The sequence below is a fragment of the Hakea prostrata genome, chromosome 7 (assembly GCF_041222555.1).
Source record: "Hakea prostrata isolate BN-2017 chromosome 7, UWA_Hpros_2, whole genome shotgun sequence".
Classification (NCBI taxonomy): Eukaryota; Viridiplantae; Streptophyta; class Magnoliopsida; order Proteales; family Proteaceae; genus Hakea; species Hakea prostrata.
The window spans coordinates 19,316,997-19,344,818 of NC_142606.1; the positions used below are offsets into that span (position 1 = coordinate 19,316,997).

The 27,822-nt window shown below is 36.1% G+C and overlaps 3 protein-coding genes and 2 non-coding genes across 5 annotated transcripts; all 5 read right to left on the reverse strand.

Annotated features, from left to right (window-relative positions):
• Positions 1-797: 797 nt before the first annotated feature.
• LOC149010352 (ABC transporter C family member 3-like) lies at positions 798-7,068 on the reverse strand. The gene is made up of 10 exons (XM_089163770.1): positions 5,996-7,068; positions 4,679-5,963; positions 4,350-4,436; positions 3,615-4,265; positions 3,359-3,523; positions 2,459-2,753; positions 2,139-2,347; positions 1,677-1,982; positions 1,237-1,300; positions 798-1,042 (listed from the first exon to the last, which is right to left on the reverse strand). Exons 1-10 carry the CDS (start codon positions 7,066-7,068, stop codon positions 798-800), a joined length of 4,380 nt encoding a protein of 1,459 aa, XP_089019896.1.
• Positions 7,069-11,417: 4,349 nt separating this feature from the next.
• On the reverse strand, positions 11,418-15,879 carry LOC149010353 (uncharacterized). Its single transcript, XM_089162064.1, has 3 exons — positions 12,800-15,879; positions 12,006-12,446; positions 11,418-11,864 (listed from the first exon to the last, which is right to left on the reverse strand). Exons 1-2 carry the CDS (start codon positions 15,507-15,509, stop codon positions 12,043-12,045), a joined length of 3,114 nt encoding a protein of 1,037 aa, XP_089018190.1. The 5' UTR covers positions 15,510-15,879; the 3' UTR covers positions 11,418-11,864; positions 12,006-12,042.
• A 1,555-nt stretch (positions 15,880-17,434) lies between these two features.
• On the reverse strand, positions 17,435-23,301 carry LOC149010354 (wound-responsive protein-like protein). The gene is made up of 2 exons (XM_089163357.1): positions 23,126-23,301; positions 17,435-17,747 (listed from the first exon to the last, which is right to left on the reverse strand). Exons 1-2 carry the CDS (start codon positions 23,194-23,196, stop codon positions 17,675-17,677), a joined length of 144 nt encoding a protein of 47 aa, XP_089019483.1. The 5' UTR covers positions 23,197-23,301; the 3' UTR covers positions 17,435-17,674.
• LOC149010355 (small nucleolar RNA snoR8a) lies at positions 20,955-21,042 on the reverse strand. Its single transcript, XR_016174917.1, has one exon. It is a non-coding gene; the product is annotated as a small nucleolar RNA snoR8a (small nucleolar RNA).
• Positions 21,135-21,258, reverse strand: LOC149010356 (small nucleolar RNA snoR126). The gene has a single exon (XR_016174914.1). It is a non-coding gene; the product is annotated as a small nucleolar RNA snoR126 (small nucleolar RNA).
• Positions 23,302-27,822: the final 4,521 nt, after the last annotated feature.

Below are 27,822 nucleotides of genomic sequence, written 5' to 3' on the forward strand. Positions count from 1 at the left end.
TTTGGTTTGTTCTTAATGAAAGCTTAGTGAGGTTCGACAGGTTTATTATTGGGAAGCATACTAGCAAATTGATTATCATCGAGCTCCAAAGCTGCTAACCTAGTTGGTGTCTTCATTTCCTTTTTTCGCGATTAATTTTCAACAAATCCATTACCATCTAATCTGTCAGATAGTTGATATTTGTGGCTATATAAGATACCATTGAAGTATTAAAACTTTTCCCAGGGTTTGTAAACATGAAATGGCAAACCTGGTGCTAAAGACTTTCGCACAAGTAAAGGGACAGTTCTTCTCGGAAATCTTATCCCAAAAAAATTTTCGACTATTTCAACACCTTGACAATACCTTGATTTTGGGGTTACAACTGTTTTTTATAAACATGCATAAAGAATAATATTTCCTTTTTTCCCTTCTCACTTACTTTTGTACCCTTGATGCTACCAAAGCCAAATGCTAGTGCCAACTCAAATAGAGAGCTTCGACTTCCCAATGCTTTTTTGTCTTGCTTAAAGTTGTGGTGCACCTTAGTCTAATACAAAAGGCATACTTCAAATATTTATAACTCGATCAGGTCTCTGTTCCTTTCAAAAACTAGTGCTACATCTTCTAGTATATTCATTAACAAGTTTCGCAAATGACGATGACTTCATCTTTAGCAATTTGTCTGGGGAATCATATTCTAGTATAAGCCCTGCTCCATTGAAGAAAATACAACAATTTAATTAGGCACGCCAAAGAAATAGATAAGAAACAAACTCAATGAACTCATTTGATTGGGGTTTACCCATTATTGGCTACTAACCGTTATCTAAAAGGAGGACCATATCACTGTCAAGAATTGATGTTATCCTATGTGCAATTGTGATGACAGTAGAACTTGAAAAGTGTTGAGTAAGTGTTTGTTGAATTAGATAGTCAGTCATAGTATCCATTGATGCAGTAGCTTCATCAAGCACTAAAATTTTGCTTTTCTTCAGTAATATCCTTGTCAAACAAACTAGTTGCCTCTGACCCATGCTCCAGTTCTCTCCATTCTCAGTCACTATAATGGTTATCATAAAAAATTAAAATAGGTTAGTTAGTATTACTCACCTGCTTGTCGGGAAAGGGATTAAGTGGCTGCATAGCTAAGGTGAGATACATCAATTAAAGAGAAAGAGAGAAGAGAGAGAGACTAGTGTATGAATAAATTGATTGTGAAAATCTTTATGTGCAATGAATGTGAAACAAACCAACCTGGAGAATCAAGCTTCCCATCCTTCTTACTAACCTCATCACCAAGATGGCATCTATCTAAAGCCTATGACAACAAATATGCCATGTCAGTTTATCACCTTCGCCTGATTATTCAAGAGGTCATAGAACTAATCGCTAATATTGTTAACGAAAGACAAAGATGAAGTAAATAAGGGGTACCAAAAGACAGTCAAATAAGAGTCATATTGTTCAGATTTCCCAAAGAAGGTCAATATATACAATGAAATTATTTCAATATCTTAAATAAAAGGATTTCAAAACCCTATATATAAAAGAAGATAACCCTAATAAAGGATATCATTCATGTCCTAACTAGGCAGACACCAATTATTTTTGGTGTGAATCATCAGTAAGAAACAGATATGTCCATCTTCTCATCGTCAATTATCATGATTATTCATCAAATGCAAAAATCCTACCTCCCAGATTTGTTTATCATTGTACTCTTCAAGTGGATCAATATTGTTTCTTAAAGTACCCTCAAACATTGTTGGGTCCTGTGGGATGATGCTCAATCTTGATCGCACAGTATGGAGACCAATTGTATTGATGTTGACCCCATCAACAAAAATTTGTCCTGCTGTAGGTTCTAGTATGCGTAAAAGAGCGTGCACTAAAGTTGATTTGCCACTTCCTGTTCTCCCAACGATGCCAATTTTCATCCTAGCAGGGATAGTACATGTGACACCTCGCAAGACAAAAGGAAGGTGCGGGGCATACCGAACCTACATATATATCAAATAACTATATGATAGAATACAATAAAGTTCATAGGACCAAGATATGATTATCCAACCTAAGAGGTTTTATTCCATAAAATAAGAAAATATGTAAGTATATGAAGAATTGAGGATTACCGAGGTATCTAAATTGAGGATTACCTGGAGATCAATAATTTCGACTTTCCCTTGTGATGGCCATTCACAATTTGGTTCATTTCCATCTACCAATAGAGGCGGTTCACTGGGAATGTGTGAATATTGTAGTATTCTCTCAACAGCTATGATTTTATTCTCAAGACCACAAAGATCCCATACGACCCCATGCATGCTGAAGTTTAATCCAAATGTGATAGCTAAACCCACAACCCCTTCAAAAGTTAAAAGAGAACAAAATAAATTAAAATTAGTTTGATTCCATGTTTGAGATTAATTATACTGTACCTAAAGAATGATTTTAAGACCCCAAAATCAATTTTTACCAGGACTGAGAACTCCTTTTGGCACTAAGACCAAGAAAATCAAAGAGATGGCATATGTGATGGATGTTAAGATATCCATGCGGAAGCATAACCACTCCATTGCACTTGAAATATAAAATTTAGGTCGAGAATATGCATCCACCAACTTAAGGCTTGTGTTCATAAACCTCTCTTCTTGATTGAAACATCTTATTGTGGCCAAACCTAAACGGGATTCAAAAAAATGTTGTATAATGGGAGCTTGGCATATTCCTGCCAAACGTGAAAGTTCTCGTGCTGCAAATGTGTAGTATCTCTACAAGCCAATGTTTACAAAAACAAAAATTAGGTACAAGTAAATATACATATATAATGAATGTCTAAATGATTGATGCTAACACCACACCAAAGTCATTATGAAATTTTCCAATAAGGAGATTTATTAGACATCAATTTAATTGTTTATGAAAACTTTGTTCGAATTATTAGATTTGAAAGTTCAGCTACTAATTCATTTATATATGTCCAATTTTTCGCTAAATATAATTTTGCTGACGATAAAAATGAATGTATGGCTTGATCCACCGTCAAAAAATCACATGAAGGTTATAAAAAAAATGCATCATAGAGTAAGTTACTTAATTAACTGCTAAATACAATGCTTTTGCATGCTCCACATGCAATTCATTTATATGAGAATTGTGGATATTTTAGCTACATGGCCATCTTTGTTTAGGATTTTACATGTGAGCTGGAACAATGAGGTCCATATATCCATAAAAAAAATTATCTCAATCAAGTCTACTATGTTGACAAAGTAAGCACTTAACCATGGCTTAGTCAAGAGGTGATCAAATCAAAAAACTTGCCCTATATTATTTTGAAATTTCAATCATTAGGTTTGAAGTGATTTCGAATTACCTGGTACCAGATGCATATTATGATGACTGGAATAAAAACTATTAACATTTGCCATGCAACTTGTGACATTACTACTGCAGTCCCCAAGAATGCTATTGATGAGATTGAAAGCTCTTCAAATTGATTTGGAATAACGGTATCAATAGAACCTTGATCTATAGAGACCTACAAAAAAATTATTCAAAAAATATTAACTTTTGACGGTAATCAATCAAGATAATTTGGATCCCAATAATAAATAAGAATATTTACTGACCCGATTTATAATCCTTCCACTTGGAGTGGAATCAAAAAATGATAGAGGGGCTCGAAAAATGCACGAATGCATTTTGTTGAAAAAAACAGTGGCTGTCTTGCACCCGGCAATTACGATGAGCATGGACCTTGTGAGTGCAAAAAAACAACTCCCAAAGAACAAAGCAGCATAAACAAAGATGATTGTGGGTCCTCTAACATGTGGTACCGCTTCTTCTGACATGGGAGTAGCCAACACCATCCAATAACTACTGATTATATGGAGAAGTTGGACAAGAAATTGTGCCAATAATATGACTGGAACAAAAGCTCCCCTATAAGCAGTGGTAATATATTTCCAATATAATGCAAAACTAACTTCACCCTTTTCTCTCTTTTCTTCTTGTACAAGTTGTCCTTCTGATCGAACTAGTTTTTCTGCTTTGCAATTTTCCAGTTCCTTAATCTCATCATTCTGACTAACTTTTTCACTACATAAAGTATTATCATCTTGTCCACCATCAACAAAATTGTCTAAAGTAGCCCCGCATTTTATATAATTGCAGTCTGCCAAAACTTTCTTGTGTGTACCCACTAATTTCATAAAATCAGTTCCTAAATTAAGAATTTCTTCATATTTTCCTGCTTGAGTAATCTTTCCATCTCTCATAACCTAACAAATAAAAGAAAACAAATAATCACTCTCATACATGGTTTAAAAACTTAAAACCAAGAAAGAAAGATAGTATACTCTCACCAGAATAAGATCAGCATAAGGTAAAAACTCTACTTGATGGGTAACATAAATTAGTGTTTTTGAACCCAAAATTCCCAGCAAACATTTCTGTACAAAAATTAAAGTCAACATTTAGGCACTCAAAAATTATTTATGAAAAGTTCAAAATACCAAGTAGTCCCACACATTCCTCTAATTTATTTCTTGCAATGATGGTTTCATGTATTAAATTTCTATTTGATCAAGCATTCATGATTTCATTCTTTTAGATCAAATTCAATTTTCAGTTGATAAAAGCAATACATGTATAGCTTTAGATCTCTTGGAAGTAGAAGTTAAATAGAACTTACTTCAAATAGATGAGTTCCAGTATGAGCATCCACGGCACTAAAAGGATCATCAAGCAAATAAATATCAGCATCATGATATAAAGCCCGTGCAATCTGAATTCTTTGCTTCTGCCCACCACTTAGGTTAATCCCTCTTTCCCCTATAATAGTTTGATCCCCAAAGGCACACAATTCCAAGTCCTTCTTTAATGAACACGCTTCAAGGATCATCTCATACCTTTCCTTGTCCATTTTCTTACCAAACAATATGTTGTCTACTATCCTAGCACTTTGTATCCAAGGTGATTGTGCAACATAGGCCATTGTCCCATTCAACATAATGGTTCCAGATATCTTTGCCATTTCTCCTAATATGCATGAAAGCAGGCTTGACTTTCCTGACCCAACAGAACCACAAACAGCTACTTTCATGCCACGATATACTCGAAAATTAATATCTTTTAATGTGAGATCAGGTGAATGAAGGTCCCATGAGAAATTCCCCTTGACTACCTGAATTACAATATCAGTACCATCTCCTGGAGGCTTTTGAATTATATCCGGGTGAAGATCATCGAGACAAAGAAATGCAGATATCCTATCAAGAGAAACTTTAGTTTGGACTATCATGGCAATTGTGTCTGGAAGGATATAAATAGGCACTTGTAATATTTCAAATATCGCAAGTGCAGAAATAATCTTTCCCGATTCTAGTGGAACTTTTGTAAGCATACAAAAGCCAAAAGTAACCATGGATACAAACATGGGAGCAGATGTGAAGACAAAGGCAATCATAGCTGATGAATAAAGTAGCTTTTTTATCCATGCTATCTCAATTTTTCTAATCTCAAATATCTTACTTAAGAACTTCATCTCCCAACCTTGGAGCTTGAGAATCCTGATATTCCTCAAAGCTTCAGAAGTTAACTTCATTCGTCGATCCTTTGAATCCATTAATTTTCCCTGAAATATCTCTTGTAGTTTTCCTAAAGGAAAATTTGCTAACATCAAAATTGTTGTGGCAATAAAAGCTACCAATGAAGCAAGCCCAAGGTTCATGTACAAGATCAACAGTGCTAGCATTATTTGAATAGGTAATTTCCATATATTGTGCAAGTACCAACTAAAAATGCCAATTCTTTCAACATCAATATTAATCAAATTAATGTTCTCTCCACTAGCATGACCTTGCTTTGATTGGCTTGAAAGTCTAAGACTCTTTTTGTAGACTACAGAAAATAAAGCAGCACGTACTGTAATTCCCATCTTTCGCAAGTAGAAGAACAAAAGCCTCTCCGAAATACACCTTATGAGCTTTTTTTTTTTGGTAGAATACACCTTATGAGCTTAGAGAGAAAGAAAATGGATATTAGGGAATAGCCTTGATATATTTGTTGTTGAGGACTATTGAGATACTGAATGAACGCGTCAATAAGGTATGGTCCAACATAAGTAGCCAATATGCATACAATGGAAAATATGGCTGTCCACAAAATTTCTTTATGTGTTGAGAGAATTAATGCCCTCACAAGCTTGAGCGTGCTTATTTGACCCCCTTTACCATTGGAAAAACCATCAGATTCAAGTTTATCTCTCAAACAATCAAAAACCACACTAGCACTATCACAATTGGAAAGCTGAGGAACATCTTCAAGGTCCAATGTCTTTGTGTATCCAAGTGAAATTAAAGGACCCATCCAAGAAAAAGTAATTATACTAAAAAGATTGGCATTTGCATAAGGAGCAACTCTTTCTCCACCAACACTCGGTCCTTGTCCATCATCACCCTTGCTTCGGCTGGAACTAATATTCAAAAGAGGGTCTAGAAGATTGGAATTTTGATCATCTTGAGCCTTGCCAAACATTCCAGCAAAACTAAAGAACAAGCTAAAAATAATGGACACGAAGTCGGAGACCCAAATCAAGAATGATAAGGCTAAATGTTTCCAATAGAATGCAAGATGTATGACGAGATAGGAAAAAGACATTAGGAAGTTGGGAAACCTATGCTCACTCAAGTGAGAAAATTGGGTGTGCAAGTAAACAGAGATCACAAACCAAGTGAGTGCTCTAAATGAAAAATCCAATTGGGAATAAATCGTTAGATTAGACCAACCATGTCTACACCCAAAGAGGTAATTTAACAGACATAACAAAAGGTTACAGAAACATAGACATATGCAAGATGTAAGGGTTAACCGATAGTATAAAAAGTAGGTAGTCTTCGAAACTGGGTTTGAAGTTTCAAGGATAGATGTAGTAGGTCTCTTGCAAGCCCAGAAAATGGATAACACAAACAAGAAAATTAAGTGTGAAGAAGAAGAAAACCCATGTAGGAAAATGTTTGTATAGGATTGTGTAAGAAAATTCCAAATATTCATAATATTCTTTGATTCTGCAGGAGCATCCATGTTCCCAAATTTTCCTTTTTTCTATTCATATCTAGTTTTGTAGCTCAGGCTTGATGCAAATCCGATCAGCTTTGCCATATTTTGAATAGATGCAAGCCCACTTCCAAAAATACTGTAGAAATCTCTAGCATCTAAATGCCAATCCCACCTGATATGTTCCAGACAAACCTAGATCAGTATTGACGTCTTCTCAGGGTCGTCCCTAGAGCAGTTGAACCTGTTATTGTATATTACTGTATATATAAAAGGGAGAGAGAGAGAGAGAGATGTGCACCTTGATGAAGAAGCGAAGCCTTCAAAGTTTTTAACTTTCTCAGGAAGTTGGAAAGAAGCCTAGATAAGTAGTTGGTAAGGAGATGAAATATTTTCTAAGTCTCCCAAGAAATGGGCGTTTATGACTGCATGCAACTTCTGAACCTCCTGAGAATTAGGAAATTAATCGGTTCGTAGTCTTTGAACGGGCATGCTTCCTAGTTCCTAAGAACCTTCCCAAACCGGCGATCCTCCTGCTAAACAGGAAAGCCATTGCTAATTAATTATCCTCCGGAAACCACGTTTCAGGGATGTCAAGTTCAGATATTGTGGCGTTGACATATTTGGAATTTGCCCTATCCTATTAGATTTTGTTACTATAGTAACACAGAAATCTGAAGGCATATATACTTAACGCAATATGAATTTTGACTTACAGTTGATAAGAGTTTGGGTCAGAATCCTTTTTTCTGTTATTTCAGTCTTTGATTCTCCTAAGTTCTTTTATTATCTACTTTCTATTTTGTATTTATATCAATAGAAAACTCATGTATGGGGTGGCACATGGGGTAACTCAGGGTCCCAAACTCGGAATCGGATGAAATTCGTCATGCCGATCCAAAATGAGTTTCTGAGAAGGACTCAATATTCCGCAGTGACTGATGTCATTTTTTAGCATTTCGAGATCGTTTTGAAGGTGTTTTCGATATTTTACTATTTTCAGTTGTAATTTTGTGTTTTTTTTCGTTTTAGGTTTATTAGCACTATAAAATCATGTTTTGTACATTTTGAGGCAATTAAATATTATTGTTTCTTAATAAACTTTTGAGAGACAAAATTCTCTATTTTCAATCTATTCTTCTGTTTAGCATTGATTATTTGTCATTTCGGCATCAAAAACCTGAAAAATATAATCAATCATAAAATTGAAAACATAGTCAACAAGGTTACTTAAGGCTTATTTTCTTTTCAATCAATTTCCATTCTCATTTTTTCTCTATCAAAAAATATCAAAACTATATTTTTAACAAAAAATGAAAACTAGTTTTATAACTATTGTCCAAAATGAATTATGGAGTAAAAAATAAATTTATTAAGTGAATAACTGTAAATAGTTTTATAATATTTTTTGAATAGAATGCAAGATGGAGTTGAGATCCTCTGAAGGTCGACCCCACCTAAATGATTGGTGGAAATTATAATACCTACGAGGTAAAAGATCCATTCTCTCCAAACTAGTGAAGGTCTTTAAAAAGGTTAAGGAATCTAAGAAAGAAATAGTTGCAAAAGCACATTGTTTTTCAATATCTTACAATAAATGACGTTCTCAACTTTATTTGTCAGGTCTTATGAACACATGCTTACAGGATTTTCTGAAAAAAATGCCCGTTTTTTCCAATGTGAAATATTGCCACTTATCATTTTTGTCTATTTTTTTCCTAATGGAGAAAATTTCTAAAAGTAAAGACAATGAATATAAAGGTCATTGTGGCTCGCTTCCCTTCAATGTTGAATCTTGGTTTCGTCGTTGCTCTTTCGCTTCTGTTTTCCCCTAAATATATGGTCGAGGGATGCAAGGGGAGCACAATCCTCTACTCTTATAGATAGAAAATTTAGACTCACCGATTTAGCCCTTCACAAAAACGCTACCAAAAAGAAAATCATCATGCATTTTCAAGAAGAAAAGTCATCCTAATCATTTACCATACCAATTTCTAGTTCCTAAATTAGACATTTTAATTTTAGTACTGCATTTTACAGAAAAAAAATACCATTGCAAAAATTTCCTTTTTTAATAGGGCAAACATATAGATCCTTTGTATTTACAATCAATTACATCTACTATCCTGAAAAAAATCAATTACAAATGCGTCCTTACTATTTTAGCAAAACTGTCCATTTATAGCTTTCAGTTCTTAACAATAAGGGGACATCTATAATTGATTTTTTTCAGCAGTAGTAGATGTAATTGATTACAAACCCAATTGGTCTATATGTAATTTGCCCTTTGTAATAATTACACTCACTTTTGGCGCTCGATTTCTCTGATTGTCCTAACCAATGCTTACATCGGTTAAATTTCCTAATTTTCACTCCTTACCTAATCTTCCTTGTATGATCATGCTTTCAATTTTGAATAATTAAAAATTAATTGAACAGAAAAAATATGTGGCTGAGATTCTATGAAGAAAAATATCCTCTTGGACATGAAAAGGCCTCGAAATTATGGATTTTTGCAAAAATCTAAACAAACCCAACCCTCTTTCATCACTAATCACACTTTATGTCTTAGTAAATCTAATTTGGTAGCCATTAAAACCTCTTATGGATATAAATGCCATATTTTTGGTGTTATACGGAATAGAATGTAAATTATGGGGAGAGCTGGACAGAATTATGCCTTACTTTTACCTGTAGAATGAGGCTTACAAGATTGAAAAGATCATAAAACAAAAGCACATCCAATTATACCTAATCTCCATTAATGGAAAAGAAAGAATGGTTATTCGTTCATTCAAATCCACCAAATGTTTTTTTGGCTCCATGTCTATTGTATGGCCACCACCGCATTCTCAATGCTTGATCCATGTTTGTTACAGTTGAGCTTTTAATTTCTTAAGGACAAAACATTTCCACAAAGAAAAAGTATATTGTGCTAAGACTAGCAAATTTGTGGACATATCTAATATGACATGTTTGCTCATATGTATGATATTCTATTCCAAACCTCTATTGGTATTGTCTACATCATCTCATATGAACAGTGTGCCTATTCTTCTCCCAATAAAATTTTCCCTCTATTTAAATGCACACCCTTGCTGATACGAAAAACTCATTCAATTGAAGCAAAATCCCAAGCCTTAACATACATTAGCTCCACCATGATGCATCCCGTTCTATTGGTTGCATTTCTGGTAGCAGCATATTTTTGCGTAAGAAAGTGATTCTTTCTGTTGGTTATTTAATCCTATTTGATCTTTCTTATTTGGTTATCATAGTCTTTTTTTCTTTTTCTTTTTTTCAAAAAATATTGCAGGGTTCTCAATCTGAAAATGCCTTCTCACACTACTGGGAGGAGCATATTGGTCCTTCACATCCTCCGCATTGGTTAACTGCAAAGGCTTCTCCTTTAAGCCACCCACAAGCAAAATTCTTTATGAAGCTTATAGAAGAAAATGAATTAGCTTCCCACCTGCATTCCTTCTGCAAGCAGGCTAATATTGTTTGTTCTAAAAATGCACCACTAGAGACAAGGGACAATACAATGTTGCCTCCAATAGCTCAATGGAGTGCTATCAAAGTAATGGATCACTCCAATCAATTAATAGTCAAGGAGCATTGACATTTTTTCGTGAGTCAATGGTGAAACAAGGAGGTTTCATGCATCTCCCTGATCTAGGGGACTCAATGTTAAATATTTCATTCTTGCCACAATCTCTAGCATCAAAAATCCCATTTTCTTTAGCCTATATCAAGCAATTGAAGAAACTTTTCGACGTAGGGGATGGTTCAAAGATGGAAGAGTACATTAAAGGGACCCTTGATATATGTGAAAAGAGCCCCATTCAAGGCGAGCAAAACTTCTGTGTGACTTCTATTGAGGACCTCATTGATTTTGCTACGAAGAAATTAGGGCACCATGTAAGCATATGGAGTACTAAAAATGCAAAAGGATCTTATCAGAATGTCACAATTGGAGTTGTCAAACTCATATATGGAAACTTGTCTGAACCAGCAGCCTTGTGTCACAGCCAACCTTTCTTATTCCAGGTCTATTATTGTCATATTTTACCAAAAGTAAAAATTTATACAGTCGAAATACATGCTCAGGAAAGATTGAATCACGTGATCATGGCATGCCACTATGATACCTCAACTTGGAATCCAAACCATCTTGCTTTTCAATTTTTGGGTTTTGGACCTGGCCTAATTGAGGTCATCCTTTGGATAAATGAGAACGGAATGGTTTGGACAAAGAATCTAGTAGGTTGAGCAACTTCTGAAGATTTGATTATCTTTAATCTCCTATTTGCGTGGTTATATATGTATGTTACTTGAAGAATAAATCATAAACTATTTTGGCTGTCATGATCTATTTCAATGCATTTCTATAACTCAATTGTTCAACATAATAGCTACAACCAAAATCCTATCCCAATTTAATGGGTTCAACAACTAGGTCCAAACTAGACTAAGACTAATAGAAATAAGAGAAATATAGAAAAGGTTAAAAACAACAAGAAGGGGAAGAAATCAGAACAATAATCAAGAAGCATCATAGGGAACAGCCCTACAAGGTTTGGCAACATTCGACTTTGTCCTCCGAACAGTTCTGTTTGCGGTCATACCAGGTTTGAGGCTCACCATATGCATATTCTTTCTTATCATTTCTCTGAGAATTATTTTAGGCCTACCTCTACCCCTCTAATTACTTACATCAAACTGAATTTAATTACTCTTCCAGGGACCAAAGCTCTGTTTAAGTCTAGATCCTTTACCTAAATAGAACTTTTGCACCCGCTCCTCCAATTTATGTTCTATTCCTGTCGCAAAAAACAACAAATGCATAGAAGAAAAGAAGAATGTTATAATCATCAAATCCACTTCTTAGTGAAGAGGTCATAAGTTCCCTGTACAAGAAAAGAAAAAGTAACAAACTCAATTTTGAAGTAAATGATACTTACTAAGTTTCTTTCTTGTTATGCATCACGATTCGTCTTCCTAGCTGGTGCGAACTCCAAGATAAATATCCCTAATCAAATAGAGCTCTTTGAGCACATCATTCATGTCCATTCGCTCTTGTGGTGATTCAGCTGAACATCTAACTCCAATTCTAATTATCAAATAAAGGCATTCTGGCACTCTATCGTTATTGCATCTTCCACTTCTAGTGATTTCTGCTACAGAAGTTGATGCCTCTTTTTTATCCACTTCTACAGAAACCGAAGGGTCAACAATTGACATCACTATTCCGTCATGTATAGCCATCTCAGCCCAGCAATGAATATTAAATTTATCCTTGAACATTTCATCTACCGGTCGCTTTCCCGTGAATAACTCTAACAAGAGAACTCCATAACTATAAACATCACCATGAATGGACACATCGACACCTCCACCATATTCTGCAATTCATTCAAGGTTAGTAATTTAAATGGTGAGAATGGAGCAAAATCTACTAGTCTCAACTGAAGAATAAAATGACATTAGAAGCTTGACAGCCTTCCTCTTCTATAGAAACACCTAACTCTCTTTCTATTTTTCTATTCATACTTCTCAATTTTCTGAGAATTTAAATTATCTCTTCTTTAGGACAAAACCTAAGACTAGAAGGGAAAAACAAAGGAAAAAACACTTCCAACATTTGTGATGGGATAGTTAAGAAATAATTAGATTCAACAACAAACCAAGACATATGGTCAAAATTTTCAATAAGAGGAAAAAGAATCAAATGAGATCAATGAAAAGGCCATGTTACCTGGTGGAATGTATCCCATAGAACCCTTTATTCCAATTGAGCTTATTTGATTTTGAGATCTATCATTAGCTTTTAAAAGAATTCTTGATATTCCAAAATCACCCAAATGTGCAATCAAATCATCATCGAGAAGAATATTACTTGGCTTCAAATCACAATGAATAATCTGCATATGACAACGGTTGTGAAGATAATCCAACGCTGATGCCATATCAATGGCAATATTCAATCTTTGGACAAAGTTTAAATGCCTTTGTTCATCTTGTATGCCACTTGCATGTGGGTGTAAGTGTAACCACATCTCCAAGCTCCCGCCAGCCATAAACTCATATACCAAAGCCTTAAAGTCATTTCCTTCAAAATCTATACCAGAGCAAGATGTCAAGACCTTGACAAGATTGCGATGCCGAATATTTTTAAGGGCTTCACATTCAGCAATGAAACTCTTGGAAGCACCTCTTTGTTCAACCTTAAGAACCTTTACTGCAACAACTGTTTCCCCATGATTAAGAATACCTTTGTAAACAGAACCAAAACTCCCTACTCCAATCAAATTTGTTGAAGAAAACCCATTAGTAGCTTTAAGGAGTTGAGCATAAGAGACTCTAAAATGATCTCCCATCAAAGACATCGTGGGTTCCTTCCTTTCCCTTTTCCTTCGATGGATAATGAACAAAAAACTCATAAGAAACAAAAGCAAAAAGGCCCCACCAGCACATGTGGTGACTATCAACATGAAAACATGATGTCCACTAGCTTCTTTAGACTTTTGGATCTGGCATGCTGGCAAATGAAGCATTGGTATACCTCCACAAATGTTTTTGTTTCCAATAATGGAAAAACCACTCAAATTTCCAAAGATTGCTCCAGTTGGTACTTCACCCTCAAAATGATTATATGATAAATTTAAACTTTGCAAGAATTGGAAAGTTCCCAAAAATTTTGGTATAGAACCAGAGAAATTGTTTCGTGAAAGATCTAAATCTTGAAGACCTCTTAGAGAACTCAAAGAAAGCGGTATGGATCCCTGGAATGAGTTACCCTCCATGTAAAGGTGTTCTAGGCTTGTACATGCACCAAGAGTTGTAGGGATTTTACCAGACAACATGTTGTTAGAAACTTCCAAGATTTCAAGATTTTTCAGCAAACCCACTTCTGAAGGTAGAGAACCAGAGAAATGGTTTTCACCCAAGTATAACTCTAATAACCCAAAAACACCAAATATCTCTTTTTGTAAGATATCATGGAAATCATTAGTAGAAAGAGCCAAACGTAACAGATTTTTGCATCTTCCAAGACTTGAAGGTATTTTTCCATGTAAATGATTGTCAGATAAGTAGAGACCAATCAACAGTGTCAAGTTTCCAATAGAAGGGGGGATTAGCCCTGTGAATGCATTCTTAGCTAAATAAAGTCCAACTAGATTTTGAAGTCTCCCAATTGAATTAGGAATACTTCCTCCTAGTAAATTACCAGCGAAGCTTAGCATTTGTAAATTTGCAAGGCTCCACATCCCTACTGGTAATCTTCCAGATATTTGATTTTCTCCTAATGAAAGCCACTTGAGGGTCGACATGTTTGCTATGGAATTGGGAAGCACACCAGCAAACTGATTATAGGGGAGGTGCAAAATAGCTAAACTACTATAATTGGCTAATGTATCGATGAACCTCAAATCATCAGCATCTCCACTCCCTAAATAATTAGCAGACAAAGAAAGAAGACCAAGGTTTGGTAGACCTTCAAACTGAATACTCACTTTCCCAGTAAGATTGTTTTCTGCCCCATCAAATGTTTGGAGTTTAGACAAATTGGAAAACGAAATTGGAATTGGTCCATGAAATTGGTTTCCTCCAATAGAAATCCATTGTAGATTAGGAAGGTTGAACCCCAAATTTACTGGAAGACTCCCATGAATTTGGTTATCTGAGATACCAAAAGTATTGAGTGAGGAAAGGTTATATACAGTGGGAGGTATAATACCAGAGAAGAAGTTTACAGCAACATCAAGCCATGTTAATCTTGTCATCTGACCAAAAGCATCAGGAATACTTCCACTAAGACCATTGTATCGAACAGAAAAGATTCTAAGGGATGAAAGATTCCCTCCAAAGGAAGACGGAAACTGTCCCGTCAATTTGTTCGCCCCGATGCGAAGGACCTGAAGCTTTGGCAAGGTGCCAAGTTCTACTGGGATTTTACCCACAATATTATTATAGAATAACTTGAGTTCTATAAGATTGGTGCAATGTGATATGTTAGGTGGGATTTCCCCTTCAAACGAGTTGTTATGCAAGAATAAATAACGAAGCCTGGGTAGAAAGCTTACTTCACCAGGGATCACACCGTAGAAACTATTATTTTCGAATGAAATATGTCGAAGGAAACTGAGGTTTCCTATTTCTGGTGCAACAGAACCCACCAACCCACTGGATGATAAACTCAACGCTCTTACCCTATTTGGATGCTTACGACCTCCACATATAACGCCTTGCCACTTGCAATAGGGTAGAGAGTTGTTCCAGGAGCTTAAAACGTGGAAGGGATCAGAAGTTATGCGAGCCTTGAAAGCAAGTAATGCTAGCTGATCATCCGTTCCATTTGATCCTGACGATGGCGAAAATTGTCTCGAGCTCACGAAGCTGCTGCATCCAAGGAGAAGTATGGCACTAATGCCAATGAAGAGAAGCACCATGAAACCCACAGTCATATTGCTTGAGATTCTTTCCACAGTTTTGATTAGAGCTGATGAAATTTTCTTCTTCTCTTGAACTCTTATAGTCTTATAGCTTCAGCAGTGTGGAATAGAATGGTGTAAGAAAGATAAAAGAGTTATAGCTTCAGCAGTGTATCAATGGGTGAAGGATCATGTGGATCATAGAGGAGAAGACTACAAGAACCTATCAGATGAAGTCGTTGCAGCAGACAAGTAGACTTGGCTTTTTTTCAAATCAACTCCTTACTTGCAAGTTGGGCATGAAAAAGATACAGATCAATCATGTCGGTGCAAGAGTCCAAATGAAGAGGACTCTTTGATCAACCGTCCTCCTCTAAATGCGGTATATTATATCGACACCTTACCTACCTTACCCCCTTCAGGATTTTATATTCATAACTCTCCTCTAAACCTGTTTCTGGTTCATCTTGACCAGAAGAACTTTGCATCTTCTTTTTTGACTTGTTGGCACCACACAACTTTCCCTCTATATGACATCCATCACTATCTTCATTCAATGACAAAATTGTTCCCACTCAATTCATTTCACTGTGTTTATTCCTTGTTCTTATTTTCTTTTATCTTTTTACTTGGTGACTCCAAAAATTCATTCTTCAACATATTGATCTTCCAAACCTTCTGTATTTGTTAGGCTTCTCTTTGAAACATCTACCTGAAAACAGTGTCTTGGACTGATGAGGAACCAAACAAAAGTTTTGCTTCCCACCTGCGATTATTCCTAGCTTTGTCTTTCCCTTTTTTGCTTTTTAAAACTAAAGTAAGTGTTTTTATGTGGGGGTAAACCAAACATATATGAACTTAATCAAAAAATATAAAAAAAATGCAACATTAATACATATTTTGCATTCCAGCTCAGTGATTTTGTTGTCCAGAAATTAAGGCAACGCGTATACATAAGGAGTACGGGAAGCACTGAAAGATGAAAGGAGTAATATAGTTGCAGTGCCTGGGATAACCATTGAAATTCTTCAGTTTTCCTCTTGCCAAGTAAAAAGGTTGAGCACGGCACATGCGCTCTAAGCGTGTTAAGGCAAGTGGATTTTTTTTTTTTTTTTTTTTTTTTTTTTTGGTCAACTACGAGAGTTTTATATATAGGGATGGAAGATTACATATGTTGCGAATCCATAACCTCTTCTCTGAATAATATGAGTCTTTATTGACAAGTGAATTTTGCCTCCTTCATGCACGACTTTCAAATCCTTGAAATTAAAAGTTGACCCAAGATAATAACTCCTGATAAATTCAAGAATGCCTTCATGAGAAGCAGGAAATGAGCGAGTTAAGAAATCCAAGAATGCTTTTCACTAAGGCAGAGAAAAGGCATTCCATTCCAAAAGACGGCTAAAAGAGGCAGTCAAGAATCAAACGGTGCAACGTATCCCTTGGAGAGAACAGAATCCGCCTTGTTCTTTTTCATGATTTTATCATCAAGAAGGCAGCTAGCCATGAAAGAGTGTCCACCCAAGACACAAATGAGGCTAGGAAGGGGAATAGAGAATGACTGAACATGCTAGCAATGTTCGAATGGGCAACCCAAGAGAGTGAATTTTTTGGGAGGCAAAAGAGAGTGAATTGGATGAATTGACATTCTTCTACCCTTGAACCTGTAAAAGACCCCATCACTTTTCCAATGAAGGAGACGAAGTCAAAAACATAATCTAATCCGCCTGGCCAAGTTCTTCAAGGTAACTCTCCTAAATCCCTGGGAAGTGTCAGATTTGGGTTTCAGAACGCTGGTCACGGTAGAGTTGGAATTTATAACGAGATTTGGCCCAAAAGATAGGAAAGGTGGTGGTGCCTTTCAAGGACACTCCTCTCAAGCTTTATCTTACTGCTAACCTCTCACTATCTCAGTCGCAGCTGAGCTTGGTGGCAAAAAAAACTATTCCAGCTGTCAAGAAAACGGTATTAGAAACTAATAACAAAACCAACTTTAATAAGAGGAAAGTGAATTACAAGGTTCCAGAATTGGGTATTTCCCACATTGTTGAATCTTAATCAATACCGGTTCATTAACATACCCAGAACAGCACCTACTTCAATAACTACAAATTGTCTACACCTCCTACATGTTCGTCTATATAAGACACACCATAAAAGCAGACATGTCTAGCAGCAGCATTTCGCTAATAACCCTGTCACTCTGTCATTACAGGCTTGTTCTCATTGGCTTTTGGCCTCTGCTCCTTGGGCTTCTGCTCCTCAGTTTTCCTAGAAAAAAAACAAACAAAATCAAATATCAGAGTCGGAATCCAAACATGGCAATTGCTCATCAATTGAAGAAAAGAACCACTTAATATATGGAACGATAAATCTGTGATAGGTGGAGGGAAAAAGTAATGTTGCAAATTATTCAAATATCCTCCCACCCACAGGCCACAATCCCTACAAATAATCAGCAGAAGATCTAAACTGAAATGCATTTATGGGTCGGAGCCAGTTATTCAGATGGGTCAAAAACAGGGTATCACTATGATTACTGAGAAATTGGAGTCAAGATGGTTGGATGAATCTGTGAAGGTTTTGATAATTCCCACTTCTCGAATCAGCAGATGGTGAGATATTGTTAACCATATAATGGTTTGCTTGTCAACAAATCTCAGAGATGGGATGATTTCCAGCTATGGATTGAGTATTAGGTTTACGTTGTTTCGAGTTTTAATGAGGTGGATAACACTTGCTGTAATGTAGTATAGAGTTCTTAGGAAGCAGCTCCGTTGGTTAGGGATGGTGAATTAAGACTGAATCTTGAACATAAATAAACAAGAAAAAGGAATCTTCAAACTGATGAAAGGAGAGCTTCAATTCAAATCTCCTGGGTTCCCCAGCATCAATAAACCAATTGGATACCCACTACATTCCTATCAAGGCTAGACCATCACTCTCTATACTTAAATCTCCGAATGAAGAAGGCAGCAAAAGCTCTTCTATTAACAAAATTCGTTTCCAATATTTTGCCCCATTACAACCTCACATGAAAGACTGAAAAATGAACTCCTATACAGAAAAGGAAATGCCTAACCCAACCCTAACCTCAACCCTAACCTATTAGGAAACCTAAACAGCATGGAAAATAAATAATAAATGAAATGGGCTCAATAAACTGCTAAACCAATTAAAAAATATCGTCTATATTTTAGGTCAATTACAAAGTAACACATATATGACCCACTCCAAAGACTTATTCCCCCTAAAATAAGCCATAAGTAACTCATCTACATAAACCATTATAGGCATAATTCTTTTTACCAATCCAAGGGTAGGTTCCACTATGTTTATAGGACCTCCACTGGGGTTTCTCAAAAATTTCAGGACCTACTTTGGCTACTTGAGCTTTGAAAGCAGCAATCACAACTAAGCCAAAATTAACTAGGTTTCAGTCAAAATTTCATGACAAAATGTCTCAGTTTTGAGAAATGTTTTGACCAAACTCAAAACTGTTAGTTTGAACAATTTAATGAACTCTACCATTATACAGCATGTAAAATGCAATCCACAACTCAACCGAAAAATGCCACAGCTGTATACTTTGTACGTGTTCAATAACAAAACGCATTTCGAACTTCCCAAAGTTAGCAATCTAAGTCTTGACCTTTCTTACCCTGGTAAAAATGTGAAATGATACAAGAAACCAAATTTCCCGATTGTCCTTTAGTTCCAATAGATAGATTTATAAAAAGCTTAGCCACTATTTTCTTTTTGACAACAATCAACTGTCATTATACGCTTTTTCAGAAATAGCAACTATAGGTAACCAACACTTCTGAATTTTTTTTATCCTGGGCCCTCTATAAATTCAATAAAATGGAAAAAGTCCAGGCTTCTGCAAGTTTCATAGGTGGGCTTGACTGAGTCCATGATTTTATTTAAGAGCATCACTGCAGTCAAAGTTGAGACACTGTACTCACAGTGGCAGTCCAAGGTTTTACAATTGCTACCAAGGACAGCCACTAACTTCTGAACCCTATGCAACAAGAAAGTAATCTATGGCCTCTCAGTCACCCTATTCAAAATCCAACTCTTAACTTTTTTAGAAAAGCCAATAACACAATAGACATGGAAAACCTAGAAAAATCTTAATGAACACTGAAGATAAGCATAGGCAAGATGTTGTTCTACAAAAAACGCGAGGTATCAATCAAAATCAGATTATAAGCGTAGGCACAGCCGCTGTTGAACAAAAATGCAAGGTATCAACCAAATCAAACAATTAAAAGTGTTTATCTCCTAGAAGAAAAAAGTTGAGCAGTATGTACAAGAAAAATAACACTCACTGCATGCTAGGAAGGAAAGACATGAACGGGCACATAATCCCACACTCAAATGACAAGCCAAAGCAAAAGCTAATACTGCCCATCCGTCAAATGATCACTACAAAAAATATTGAACCCCCACTAAAGTGTCACATTTCAAAATCTTCCATGGCATCAATTTGTCTGATGGGCATTTGGTAGAAATTTTAATTAACAACTCATGTGTCAAGGGCTAGGTAAACTACAAAACATAGAAGACAAATTTAGGCTGGAGGGGGATTTAACACAACTTGTGAGAAATTCAACCGGAAAAAATATAAAATGTAGGGATCTCCATGACGTCAGAGAACCATACGCAGATCTGCAGCATCCCTAAGGAATTCACATTATTCTTAGGAAGACATCTCATTTCCAAAACTGCATGGGCACACTAGGCCCATGGTACATATTTACGACAGCATCGACAAGCCAGGTCCACTCACACCAATCCAACTTCCTCTAGCACGAAAAGAAACACGGGTCCAAGTAACTCTAATTTCCTTGGCACTAATTAATCTGTTTTTCCTTACAGCATAATGGAAGTCCATTACAATAAACGTGTAATCCTAACCCAACAGAATTTCAAGTAAGACCTTTGTAAGAAGCAGAGTCTTACATTCAAATCAGAAAAAGATTCAACTACATTGTTTGGCCCGCATCCCTGTTTTAGTATATCGGACTAGGGATTCATTGGAGGTTTCATTATCGTTCAAATTAATTACTAATATCCCTGAACTTCAGCGAGACTCCAGTTGGAGCCAATAAGGCCTCAACTTTCTAGATTAGCATACACCCTCTAGTAACAGTGTTAACTTGCTATTAGTTATTGGATGGATAAAGCAATATTACCATTCTGCTAAAACAACAATATTAAAATTGAAACTGCCCTTTTCTTCATCTTCAACCTAAGACTTCTCTTTTTCTCCTCTTCTGCTGCAGTGGCTGGTGCTGCAGCACCTGTATGAGTTCTCTTCTTTCTGATTCAGCTGGGACTGTAATCCCTCTAGTACTAATTGTTCCGATGTGTGTTCTATGTCACACCACAAAACAAAACAAAACAAAAACCCGAGAAAAAAAAAAAAAACAAATCTTATTCTGAATCAAGAAAAGAAGAAGAAAATATCGATGGTGCTCATATTCTATGGGTGTTAAGGTGTCTGTCATGCCACAGCGGCATTCAGAACGAGGGAATTCTCTACAATCATTGCACCATTAACCCAAGCGACATACACCAAAAAACCTTTTCTTCCAATACTTCCAAAAAAAAGAAAAAGAAGAAGAAAAGCGGAGAAAACAAAATAAAATGAGAGCTCAGACACGCACAAAAAGTCATCAAATTGAAACCAGGCATACGCAGATCAATAAGAATGTACGTATGGTCCTCCTGATCCACTATCAGACTCGAGAAATGATTTCTGTCATCACCGCTCCAAAAACAATACATGAATCATGTAATTAATGAAAAAAAAAATCTAAATCTCTGCATCTTTCATTTCATGTGCTCTTAAAACCCCACGACATGTACAGGTACAATCCATTCATCATGTGAGGATTTCATCCACCAAAAAGGAAAAAGATCTGATGATTGTATAATTAATACACACCAAAAGCAAAAAGAGAAGTGCCATCAGAAGTCCCACATATGTGCCATGAATACAGAAGCTCTAACTGCAAAAATGCATGTATAGGAGCTATAAAAGCAGTACACCCGTCCAACTCTACCACCTCATCTTGTGCTATGGTATACATTATTTCAGCCTTATTAGGCAACCATGGTGGACGATCAGGAACAAAGTTTGAAAAAGGCACCATCAAGGCACTCAGCAAGGCACTCAGCATAGGGTTCCTTCACATCACAAGATTCCTAAGTTGGCAGCAGTCATCTAACCCATAGATATGCACTGCAGTATGTCTGTTCTAGATCATGCCAAAAAAATAAAATCCATCTTGTCATCTTCTTCTAGGCTTAATATGCCCCAAATATGAGAGTCTAGTATAGTCAAGTGAACCACTCCTGCTCAAATGCCAACCCACTGAGAGCATAACAACCAAAAGCCATATTAACAACCAAGAATCCGCAGAGACTAAATAGAGTATCAAGTGGCATGACCAATTATTCATGCAGTAATAAATATATATTTGGAACGGGATAGGACAGCCAATTTGATGAGGAAATATTACTAACAGAATGAAATAGAGAAATATTTTTAAAAAAGGACTTATCTTATATTAGGGGATTGAAAAGAATGGCCAGACCACTAGATGATGTTAAAAATTCCCTCTCACCTTTCTAGAAGAAATTGGCACCATACTGTGCTTGGAAAAATCCATTGAGGTCAAAAAATGAATATCAATTGCAATTGGTGGATTAGAGTGGTAGCATATTAACTAAATCATACAATATATTTGAACACCGGCGCTTTAGGGGGCAACGACAACATAGAACATTAAGAATTGACAGATAGCAGCAAGCTCCTAAATAATGGTTTCAACCACTAATGAGATTTCCCATGCTTCAGATAAAGAAAAAAAAACTTGGTATTTTTTAGGCAAACTCAACAGGTCAGTTTCAGCTCAAAATACAGTCGAAAGTTAGTATTGTTCGATTGAAGCTACTTGAATGCACAAAATACTAAAAACTTGGTAGGTACAGGTCAGTTTCAGCTCAAGGTTTCATCTCAGTTTCAATTATTGAAACCGAGAATTAGAACTGCAGATAGAAGTAAACGAACAAGAGCTTGTTTACTTATACCCAGCTTTCCAGCCGCTGTGGAAAAGAGGGGATTTTTTTTTTTTTTTCCTTTCCCTTTCTCTCAACCAAGTCGCCCCAACTCCTAAAAGATGCCCAAAAGACAATGGTCCTGAAAACAAACTAAGTAGATTCACAACAGAAACCAATACAGACCATCAGAATTCGAATGACAGGAACCTGAACTCAGAACCCTAAACACGCCCTTATATTCCATTTCAAGAATATTTTATTCAGACAACCACGGCGTAACTCATACATGATCAATCAGAACACCTAGCTCCACTGGGATGTTGAATAAAGCTGAACGATACGAGGCATTGGATTACATAGTGGTTAACGGAAGAAAAGTTCAAATACATATACCAAGAGCCAAAACATATCAAATTATAACCTCTATCTCTGCAAAGCCATTAGAATCAGGAGATGGAAACTTATAAAAAAAATTCAGCATAAACTGAGTAAATCGAAAACAAAATAAGAAAAAGTTAATCAGATTAAAACAACAGAGCTAAAATTTAAAGAAAGATGGAAAGAATCGAAAGTACCTCTTATCCGAAGCCCCGCCTTTCTGGCTGAGAAATGATCGGAAAAGCGGCGAGTTTACGTCGTAAATCATTGTCGTCGTGATAAGCAGCAAAGCGGCAACAACACTAGTTTCCGGAAGAAAAAAAACCCTAGTTCTTCTCCGCTAGAAAGAAATGTCTGTAAGGGTGGCGAGGGGGCGGAGGAGGAATATATAACAGGGTTCAAAGAAGGAATCGAAATCAACCGCGGCTCGGAATCGGCCAAGACCGACTCGATATGATCAATTCGTACCTTTTTGGGTTTTAACTTTTAACCTTTGTACTTTGTTTGGTGTAACGGTTCATCGTTAAAAGAGGGAAACGGTTAAAGTAAGAAATAATTTAGGGTTTTAGTTTTTTATTTTTTACCATAGATTTTTTTTTTTTTTTTGGTAAGAACCATAGATTTTTTTACTATAATGGTTTCAGACGGTTTTATATAAAATATATGGTAAAAAAAACATTATAGATCATTTGGATGTGATTTTTTAAAATTTGAATCTTGTTAGTTCCACCTGTTTTGTAGATTCAAATCTAAACACATTCACGTGCTTCACCAAGTCCGTGAGACGAATCGGTGCGCTGACTTTTTTGCGAGCTTAATTTCAGTGCCTATGGAGATTTGGTTGGATACAAACAGTTTGCCTTACAAGCTTCACAGATTTGTCTATGAAGAGGTGCAAGGCTTTTTTGCGAGCTTAATTTCAGTGCCTATGGAGATTTGGTTGGATACAAACAGTTTACCTTACAAGCTTCACAGATTTGTCTATGAAGAGGTGCAAGGTAAACGGTTCTTCTGCTATTAATATTGTAATTCTTTGATTATTATATTTATATCATTCTCGCCTTGGTCCAAAAAAAATCTAAACACGTTAATATCATAAAGTTATTTTTAGATTTAATATATAAGCATTTTAAGTTTTTTTTTTTTTTTTTGATAGTGAGAATACGGGGTCAAAACAAGACCCAAAAAAGAACAAAAAAGATACTACACTAGCTTAGGCAGTAGATCTGCCCTAAGTAACTCCTTCAGATCTACAGAAGGGTCTTGAATAATCAACGAATTACTATCCAACGGAAGGACCATTCTCGAGCACCAATCAGCAGCTTTATTTCCTTCCCTACCCACATGGGTAAATCGAACATGTCCATGCGAGTGGTAGCTTTTCCGGATAGCGGAAATTATGTTACCATATTTTCCATAAAAACTCCCATTTGGCTCCAAATGAGATATAAGCATTTTAAGTTATTTAGCCTAAACTTGTATAAATTCTTTGTTTTTTTGAATAAGGAGTTTGTATTAAATGGGCAACTAAATAAGAGGATTACAATCTATAGTATTATTTTCCAGCAACATCATTACAAGAAGATAATATTCAAACCATGAGGTAACCCTCTTGGGTCAAATTGTATCTCACCAAAAGCTTGGAATAACCCTGCCAATAAGTCTACTCTTTGGTTCAACTCACGGAGATGGTATAAGATGAGGTAGTCCTGTAACTCCGTTGAAGTGTGCGAATATCATCAACCAAATAATCAACATACCAAGAAACTCTATGGGAACCCAATATCATAAGAGTGGCCTCGTGAGAATCATAGCAAATTTGAAGTCTTCGAGCGCCACTCTGTAAAGCACGCTCTAAACCTGTCTTTATGGCAATCAACTCCACAACTAATATCTGGTCTTCATGAATAACACCATCAGTAGCAAAAATGACAACACCATTGTAGTTCCACTCCAAAAAACCATAACCACCAGTCCTTATTGCTGTAAACTTGTGGATATTCTGTCCTTATTGCTGTAAACTTGTGGACATTCTTACTTAGAGATGCAATAGAGTTTGATTGGGGCCAAACATCTTAACACCCTAATATTAACCTTAATTTTATCCTTCTACCAAAAAAAAAACCTTAATGTTGTCCATAAAATAATAAATCAATTCACAATTCAATATGATTGCATTGTATGTATTAAAATATCCTATAATGTCGTAGGGCAAGTTAGGATCAACCTAATCTAACCATACTGTTATCCAATTCTAAAATTAGTGCCAAGATTTTGAGCGAGAACCCTATTTATATATTTGTAGTAAGGTATATTATGCCACTAAAATGTTGCAATATTTCAGCGAAAAATCGGCATGTCTCTCAAGAGCAACAAGAAACCAAGCATCGAAATAGTAGCAATCAAAAGTCATCGGGCAATTGCTGAAAAGTCGTTGGAAAATTGACGAACTGGCAAAAATCGGCAAATTTGAAGTTTTTGTTGTCGACAGTATGAGTTCTATAGTTGCAGGTATAGTTGGATGCCCAGAGAAAGGAAGAGGACCATGGTTCGAAGCTTTCTTCTTCACCTTCTCTGACTTCGACAACGGAACCCCCTCACAGGTCACAACCCTTACCATTGCACTTTCAAAACAAAAAATGGAGTCCTTTGAAGCTTAATCTGATCTCTGCAATATTCTTCAAAATCGTTTATTTATGTTGGTTGCTTCTAAGATCTGATCTTTGCAAAATCTCCGCAAAACAAAAAATAGAAGAAACGATTTTATAGAGGTTCCACCACCAAAAGTCGCCGAAATATCGACAAAATGTTGCCATGTTCGACACACGATTTTTAGCTGACACTCGAACCTTGATTTCTAGCAAACTAAGATTCATTCGGACCATTAGTACAACACTTGTACAGTTGTACCCTAAAAGAAAGAAGAAAAAAAAAAAGAGACTTCTCAAGAGCTAAGACACGGCTTCAATGGGGTTCCCCAAAATGATTTTCCCAAATCCTACCCTGGTTTGATTGAGGCATCGCGGATATGGTTAGATCCCAAGATTCCAACACGAAACCAAAGTGGATTTAGCACGGCGCTATCAGACGGCCATGGATCAACGCCCAACCCATACTCCATGATTGCCACTCGGTTTTCTCCTCACCCCACACACGTGATTCACCAACCCTTGAATTATGGTTTCACTTTTCTGCACTTTGTCTCCATTTAGCCAATCATTGTTGTCTCTCTCATCAATCGGGAAAACAAAATACAAAATACCAAAATATATATATATATATCTTAAGTGAATTTTTTATACGTTTTTTGAATTAATTATGGTGATATGGTCCAAGTCCAATAAATACAGCATGCCTATAAGTTTTAAAGTCAAGATCCTTTACTTCAATGGATAAAAGATTGTTCTTTTACGTTCTTTCACCACATATTTAAAAAGAGATTCAGTTATAATCATTAATAAAGTGAACCATTAGTGGAACTCACTTCCAAATATGTGACAATAAGAATGTGAGAATAGCACAATTGTCTACCGGTAGGATTACAAGATTCCAACTCAGTATTTTTAGAGAGAATGTTTTTATAAAATTTGACATATTACCTGGTGAATATCATGCATTTTCATCATTCCACATACTTAAAAAGTGATGTCTCTTTTACCAAAATAAAAAATAGATTGCCTGCATCTAGACAGAAAGACCTTATGAAGCTTTAAACAAGATGCAATAGTCAAAAGGCAGTTGTTGCCAGAAACTGTTGGACAGATCCCTTTGGCAACTAATTAACAATTGATGTCTCATTTGTCTTATTTTAATTTCATGATGTAAAAATTAATTGATATTTGATGCATTTGAAAACTATTCGACCGCTGAAAGCTTGCAAAACAAAGTTAGACGTTGACTAACCAAGGTGGTCGGGAAGCCGCCTCTGACAATCAAGTTACTGAGCTTCAACCCCCGATGGTAATAGAGCATTTGATCCAAGATATTCATTATTTAATAGATAACTTCATACATTGTATCCCTGCTTTTATTCTTAGGAGTTCTACTGTAATAGCAAATCTCTTAGCTAAGAAAGCCCTGTATGATTGGTGGAATTATATTCCCCCACCCCTTGCCCGTTTTGACTAAGATTGTTGTTTACCAAAAAAAGAAAAAAAAAAACAACACTCTGACATTTTGCTAATGCATGTAGCCTTAATGCCAAATGACGAAGTGGAATGAATCAATTACCTTTTCCTTGCTTAGGTACAAGGTATATATGAGGTATACCTTCATTGGGTGACCATTGGATTTACTCAATTCAAATGATATTAGATTTAGAGTTGGATTCTCTTTGGGAATCTCGTGGTATCCTACTTTCATTTAGGAGTTGGATTCATTTCCTTATGAGTCTCTTGAATCCTTTTGAGGCGACGATTCTTTGTATCTTTTCCGATGTCCTCAAAGTGTGGAATTGGATTACTTGCGAAGCATGCTATGTGTAGTGTTAGCTCAATTTACAAGGAGACTCGACCTTGTGACTTCTTCAACTAGAGGTGCCGGTATCACCAATTGAACTACCCTTCAATGGTAATTCATTTTTTTTTTTCTATTATCATCAAACCAGTCACAAAGAATAGAGGCTCATTGAATTTAGGGATAGGAACAGGGGGTGGAAGAACCAAAGTTAAATTAAATATTGTTGGGTTTTGTGGCTTAACTAACACTGGTCCCTTTATCTGGGCTCATATTCATTCAGGGATATTACTGACCTTTACTATTGTAGGAGTGGTTAAAGGTTAGGGTTTTATATTATAAATATCTTCTTGGGTCCCCGTAGCCGTCATACGCAATATTGGGGTTTGAGATTCTTTCTTAGTTTTATTTCCTCTATAGTTTGAGATTCTTTCTTAGT

Coding starts and splice junctions, on each gene's coding strand:
- LOC149010352 (XM_089163770.1), bottom strand. CDS start 7,068: ATGGATGCTCCTGCAGAATCAAAGAATATTATGAATATTTGGAATTTT. Junction 5,964..5,995: donor TTTCTCTCTAAGCTCATAAG/GTGTATTCTACC, acceptor AAAGCTCATAAG/GTGTATTTCGGAGAGGCTTT. Junction 4,266..4,349: donor CTTATGCTGATCTTATTCTG/GTGAGAGTATAC, acceptor TTTATTTGTTAG/GTTATGAGAGATGGAAAGAT.
- LOC149010353 (XM_089162064.1), bottom strand. CDS start 15,509: ATGACTGTGGGTTTCATGGTGCTTCTCTTCATTGGCATTAGTGCCATA. Junction 12,447..12,799: donor TATGGGATACATTCCACCAG/GTAACATGGCCT, acceptor AATGAATTGCAG/AATATGGTGGAGGTGTCGAT.
- LOC149010354 (XM_089163357.1), bottom strand. CDS start 23,196: ATGATTTACGACGTAAACTCGCCGCTTTTCCGATCATTTCTCAGCCAG. Junction 17,748..23,125: donor GGCGGGGCTTCGGATAAGAG/GTACTTTCGATT, acceptor TTTTTTTTCTAG/GAAAACTGAGGAGCAGAAGC.